Source organism: Emydura macquarii, unplaced genomic scaffold (assembly GCF_026122565.2).
Source record: "Emydura macquarii macquarii isolate MOO-44397 ecotype Brisbane River unplaced genomic scaffold, CSIRO-AGI_Emac_v2 contig_306, whole genome shotgun sequence".
Lineage (NCBI taxonomy): Eukaryota > Metazoa > Chordata > Testudines > Chelidae > Emydura > Emydura macquarii.
In genome coordinates this window covers 180,404-186,494 of record NW_027130443.1, presented here as the reverse complement: position 1 = coordinate 186,494, position 6,091 = coordinate 180,404, and the positions used below count along the sequence as shown (strand labels likewise).

At 71.2% G+C, this 6,091-nt stretch overlaps 1 protein-coding gene across 1 annotated transcript; it reads left to right on the top strand.

Moving 5' to 3' along the window:
- Nucleotides 1-907: 907 nt before the first annotated feature.
- FBXO24 (F-box protein 24) lies at nucleotides 908-6,087 on the top strand. Its single transcript, XM_067561694.1, has 9 exons — nucleotides 908-994; nucleotides 1,604-1,790; nucleotides 2,083-2,321; nucleotides 2,877-3,105; nucleotides 3,652-3,810; nucleotides 4,123-4,244; nucleotides 4,520-4,651; nucleotides 5,191-5,361; nucleotides 5,754-6,087. The coding sequence occupies exons 1-9, from the start codon at nucleotides 908-910 to the stop codon at nucleotides 6,072-6,074; spliced, it is 1,647 nt and encodes a 548-aa protein (XP_067417795.1). The 3' UTR covers nucleotides 6,075-6,087.
- The last annotated feature ends 4 nt before the right edge of the window (nucleotides 6,088-6,091 follow it).

Below are 6,091 nucleotides of genomic sequence, written 5' to 3'. Positions count from 1 at the left end.
AGCGGCTCAGCCAATCACACGAGGCGCACGAAATGAGTGCCAACCCATTTGGCCAATCACAGGGAGATTCACTTAGGAGCGGCCGAAGGCGCCGTAAAACGAGAGTGACAGGGACCGCTGGCCAATCAGAGGCCTAATCACCTCAGGGTTAGGCGGGAGCACCAAGGGGGGGGGGGGAGCCCACTTGGCCAATCAGAGAAAGAAACACACAGGGTGGGCGGGTGCTGAGGGGAGATTAACAGCGCAACTGGCCAATAGGAAATGAAGGTGGTGTGACAAGAAGGCAGGACCCAATATGAAGAGACCATGGCTACCTCAGGCCCCTCCCCCTCTCGTGCAAGGCACCAGGGTGGGGGAATCGTTCCCCTCTCGTGCAAGGCACCGGTGGAGGAATGGTTCCCCTCTCGTGCAAGGCACCGGGGGAGGAAGGTTCCCCTCTCGTGCGAGGCACCAGTGGGGCGGGCAATGGTTCCCCTCTCGTGCGAGGCACTGGGGGAGGAAGGTTCCCCTCTCGTGCGAGGCACCGGTGGGGCGGGCAATGGTTCCCCTCTCGTGCGGGGCACCGGGGGAGGAAGATTCCCCTCTCGTGCGAGGCACCAGTGGGGCGGGCAATGGTTCCCCTCTCGTGCGGGGCCCAGAGCCACGCCCCCCCGGCGAGCAGGGAGGGTGTCACCGGGAGGGGCGGGGCCCAGCAGCTCCCGCACGCAGGCCCGGCCGCCTGGGCGCAAGGTCACAGTGCCCGTCACCGGGGCGCCCGGCTCTGTGAGGCGGGGGGGCGGTGCCAGCTCACAGAGCCGCGTCCCGGGGAGACGGGCCCGGCCGGGCTGGGCCAGGCCCTGCCCCTCGCTCCTCGCTCCAGCCTCTGCCCAGGGGCCGGAGCCGGAGCCGGAGCCGGGCGCAGGCGGGGATGGGCGACAGGCGGGCAGCGCGGCGGCTGCGGCGGAGACGGCTCCAGCGCTTCTCCCGGCTCTCGGGGGGCGAGGAGGCTGTGGGGGTGAGCGGCGCGGGGGGATCCTGGGCACGGAGCTGGGGTGGCGTGGACCTGTGTGCTGGGGGGCAGGCAGGCAGCATGGGGGGGTGCCGTGGGGCAGGTGGGTGGTACGGGGGTTGCTGTGGGGCAGGTGGGCGGCCTGGAGGCGTATGGGGCAGGTGGGCGGCACGGGGAGAGGGGTGCCGTGGGACAGGTGGGTGGTATGGGGGTTGCTGTGGATTAGGTGGGCGGCCTGGAGGCGTATGGGGCAGGCAGGTGGCACAGGGGGGTGCCATGGGGCAGGCAGGCAGCCGTGGGGCAGCTGCTCAGCACCGGGGCTGGCACAGGACCGCTCTCTCCCCACAGGCCAAGCGCCTGCGCTGCACCCCCGGGCTGGAGGGCCCTGAGGGCAGGAAGGAGCCGGGGGCTCAGCCTCCCTCCAGCGCCTCCCCCGGAGCTGGTGAGTCGCAGCCCAGGGCCGGGGTGGGGGGCTCGGTCAATGGGTCCCTAGCTCCACACAGCCCAGCGGACCCTAGAGCCGGGTGGCGAATGGGTCCCTATAGGCTGACAGGGTCCCAAGCCGGGGGTCAGGCTGTGGGTCCCGCCCCCTCATCTCAGCCTCCCCTCCCCCAGCTGGATCACATCGTCTCCTTCCTGCCCGTGCGGGATGCGGTGGCCCTGGGCCAGACGTGCCGCTACTTCCGCCAGGTGTGCGACAGCGAGGGCGTCTGGCGCCGGGTCTGCCGCCGGCTGTGCCCACGCCTGCGCCGGGAGGGCACGGCCGGTGCCCGCCCCTGGAAGAGAGCCGCCATCCTCAACTGTCAGTACCAGCCGCTGCGGGGCGGGGTGGGGCTCGCACGAGAGAGGGGTGGGGCTTCCACAAGGGAGGGGTTGGGCTTCCACAAGGGAGGGTGGGACTCGCACACGAGAGGGGTGGGGCTTCACTAGAGGGAGGGCGGGGCTTGCACAAGAGGAGGGCTTCGTGCAAGGCAGGGCTCAGAGAAGGCTTGGGCAGGGTTTACAGAAGAGAGGGGCTACGGAAGGGTGGGGCTTACAGAAGGGCGGGGCTTACACCTGACCCCACCCCCCATTTCTGTCCCCGCCCCCCCCAGACACCAAGGGCTTGTACTTCCAGACCTTCGGGGGGCGCCGGCGCTGCCTCGGCAAGTCGGTGGCGCCGCTGCTGGCCCACGGCTACCGCAAGTTCTTGCCGGCCAAGGAGCACGTCTTCGTCCTGGACCACGGCGGGACCCTCTTCTTCCTCCGCAGCGCCCTGGTGGCCTCGCCGCTGGGCCAGCTGCAGTGGCGACGGGCCTGCCGCTGCGGGGTGCTGTGCCGTGGGGCCAAGGACGTGAGTGCCCCATCCCCGCGCCACGGCCCTCCTCGCGCTGCAGCTCCTCGTGCGCTCTGGCCCCCACACTGCGGCCCCTCGTGCGCCCTTGTCCCTGTGCCACGGCCCTCCTCGCGCTGCAGCTCCTCGTGCGCCCTGGCCCCTCCTCGCACCGCGGCCCCTCGTGCACCCTTGTCCCTGTGCCATGGCCCTCCTTGCACCTCCATGGGTCCAATCACCGACATGCACAAGTAACACATGGGGGGGAACTGAGGCACACACCCAGAGAAAGCCCCAGGAACATTTCCATGTCGTCACACCTGCCCCCCAAGCCAGCCAGTCCCCGCCATGGGGCCAGAGCGGGACCCCTCGCAGCTTAGCGGGACCCCCTCCTGCCCCCATCGCTGTACCCGTTGCTTGAATGGCTCCCCAAGACTTGACGCCTCAAAATGAGTCTCCTCAGCCCTCCCCCAAACAACCCAGCCCCCACCCCAAGCCCCTTTCCTTGCATCCCTCCAGGCCGCCCGCCCTGCCCTTGGCGGTGCCCCTGTGACCCCTGTGCCCCGTGCCCCACAGTTCACCACAGACCCGCGCAGCGACACGGCCTACCGGAAGTACGTCTACGTGCTGGCGGCGCGGGCGCAGGGGGGCGCGGGGCCAGGGGCCCGGCTGTGTGACTGCGTGGAGGTGTATCTGCAGGCCAGCGGGCAGCGCGTCTTCCGCATGACCTTCCACGCCGCCATGGCCTTCAAGCAGCTGGTGCTCGTGGGGCAGGAGACCGAGCGGTCGCTGCTGCTGCTGACAGGTGAGCGGCGGGCCCCATAGCGAAGGGCTGGGGGGACAAAGACGGAGGGGGTCTCTCTCTGTCGGCCAGGCTGCGGGCAGGGCGGGGTGCTCTGCTCTGGAGGGTCAGCTCCCCATGGCACCTGCCTGCCCCATGGCCTGGGCTCCCCACAGTGCCACCTGCCCCCCAGCCTGGGCGCCCCACGGTGCCACCTGCCCCATGGCCTGGGTTTCCCATGGTGCCACCTTCCCCACAGCCTGGGCTCCCCACGGTGCCCACCTGCCCCATGTCTGCGATCTCTCCTGCCCCACAGCCTGGGTTCCCCACGATGCCACCTGCCCCACGGCCTGGGCTCCCCATGGTGCCACCTGCCCCCACTGCCTTGGCTCCCCACGTTGCCCGCCTGCCCCACGGCCTGGGCTCCCCACGTTGAAACCTGCCCCACGACCCGGACTACCCACATCACCTGCCTGCCCCACGGCCGGGATCCTGCCCCGATCCCCTGCCCCACCCTGCGCATCCCACGGGCTGCCTGACCTCCGCGTTCGGGGCCGCGTCTCTCCGCAGAGCACGGCAAGATTTACAGCCTGACGGTGAACGAGGCGCAGCTGGAGCAGCCGCGCGCCTACACGGTGCAGCTGGCCCTGCGCAAGGTGTCCCGCAGCCTGCCCCACGTCGCCGTGCGCGCCATGGCCTCCAACCGCAGCAGCGCCGCCTACCTCACCGGTACGGGGTGCTGCCCCACGGCCCCCCGGCTCCAGCCCCTGGGCCCCCAGCCTGCCAGTGCCCCTCACGTCTGCCCCACAGCCCTTGCCGGCGCCCCTCACTCCCACCCCGCAGCCCCCCCAGTGCCCCTCACTCCCACCCCGCAACCCCCCCAGCCCCACTGGTGCCCCTCACTCCCGCCCCACGGCCCTGCCCATACCCCTCACTCCTACCCCTCAGCTCTGCCCACGCCCCTCACTCCCGCCCTGCAGCCCCCCTGCTTTGATCCCGCCTGGGGGGCGTCTCTCCGCTCTGACCCCCGCTGCCCCCCAGAGAAGGGGGCCGTGTATTTCGAGGTGCATGCGCCGGGCGTCTATCGCGACCTCTTTGGGACCCTGCAGGCCTTCGATCCGCTGGACGTGCAGATGCCGCTGGCGCTGTCCCTGCCCGCTAAGGTGAGCCCCGCCAGGAGCCGGCCAGGCAGGGGGGTTCGGAGAGTCCAAGTGGGGGGCTGCAGGCTCGGGGGGCAGGGCTTGGTGTCGGGCATCGGAGGGGCTTCCCCTCCGGGTGGGGGGGGGTCCTGCTTTGGGGTGATTGCAGCCAGCTCTGGATGGGGGGTTAGAGGGGCTGACCCCGGGGGGGAGGTGGGGCGTCCTGTCTGGGGGGCAGGGACGGGCTCTGATTTTCCCAACCCCCCCCGGCCCATCCCCCACCCCACCCTGCCCCCCAGGTCCTGTCCTGTGCCCTCGGCTACAACCACCTGGGGCTGGTGGACGAGTTCGGCCGCATCTTCATGCAGGGAAACAACCGCTTCGGGCAGCTGGGCACCGGGGACAAGATCGACCGCGCGGAGCCCGCCCAGGTGAGCCCCGAGCCCCCTGAGCCGCCTGGCAGCCCCTCTGCCCCCCTGTGCCCCCAGATCCTCTGTGCCCCCCCCGGCAGCCCCTGTGACCCCTGTGCCCCCAGATCCTCTGTGCCCCCCTGTGCCCCCTGGCAGCCCCTGTGCCCCCCTGTGCCCCCAGATCCCCTGTGCACTGGGGACAAGATCGACTGCGTGGAGCCCGCCCAGGTGAGCCCTGAGCCCCCTCTGCAGCCCCTGTGTTCCCCAGGCAGCTCCTGTGACCCCTGGGCAGCCCCCGTGCCCCCCCACAACCCTGGGAACCCCCTGAGCACCGGCTCTGGCTCCACGTCCCCTGTGCTCCCCTGGTCCTGTTGGGCACCCCCAGCCCCCCACAGCCCCTAACCCCAGATGCCCCTCCATCCATCTTTTCTCAGACACCCCCACATTCCCCAGATACGCCCCCCACCTCCTACGACTCCTCCCCATCTCGGGCCCCCCCCCCCCACGCCCGCCATGATCTCCGTCCCGCCGTCAACCCGGTGTCTCCATCCCCCTGGCAGGTTCATGGCCTGAAGCGCCCCCTGGACGTCTGGTGCGGGCTCAACCACTCGCTGGTGCTGATGGGTGGCGGGGCCCTGGGCCAGGACGTGCTGGGCTGCGGCTGCGGGGCCGGTGGGCGGCTGCCGGGCTGGCCCAAGGGCAGCGCCGCCTTCGTCAAGCTGCATGTCAAGGTGAGGGGCGGAGGTGGGGCTCGGCCCTCAGTGGGGCTGGCCATGGAGCCGCCCCACCCCAGAATCAGCTGCATCGGGGTGCCACAGCCTGGGGCCAACAGACACCCCCATCCCAGAGGTGGCCGCATCTTGCCTTCAGGCGAGGGGTCCCCGTATAACCGGCCACCCCGCCCCAGAGGTGGCCGCATCTCGGCACCGACCAAGGGGTCCCGGACAACCAGCCGCCCCACCCCAGAGGTGGCCGCATCTTGGTGCTGGCCAAGGGGTCCCTGTATAACCAGCTGCTCTGCCCCAGAGCTGGCCGCATCTCAGCACCAGGGGAGGAGTCCCGTGTAATCGGCTGCCCCGCCCCAGAGGCAGCCGCACTCTCACGCCCTCCGGCTCCCCGGCAGGTCCCGCTCGGCGCCCGCAGCCTGTGCTCCACCCGCGAGTGCCTCTACCTGCTGTCAAGCCACGACATCGAGGGGCTGCCGTCCTACCGCGAGCTGCCCCCCCGCCGCGCGGCCCCCCCGCCCGAGAGCCCGGGGGCCCAGGCCTGCGAGCGGTACCTGAGCCAACTGCAGGGCTGCCCCACGCTGGCCGGGCGCCTGGCCGCGCTGAAGGAGGCTGTGGGCGCCCTGCCCCTGCTGGCCTGCCAGAAGGATTTCCTGTGGGGGGCGCTGGAGCTCATCCAACATGTGGCCCGGCCCCGGAGCCCCCCCGCCGGCAGCTAGGGCCCCCCTGGCCCCTC

Bases quoted from the DNA above. Each gene is read 5' to 3' on its own strand.
- FBXO24 (XM_067561694.1), top strand. From the start codon at position 908: ATGGGCGACAGGCGGGCAGCGCGGCGGCTGCGGCGGAGACGGCTCCAG. The intron at 1,791-2,082 runs GTCAGTACCAGC...CGCCCCCCCCAG, and splicing joins GAGAGCCGCCATCCTCAACT to ACACCAAGGGCTTGTACTTC. The intron at 5,362-5,753 runs GTGAGGGGCGGA...GCTCCCCGGCAG, and splicing joins TCGTCAAGCTGCATGTCAAG to GTCCCGCTCGGCGCCCGCAG.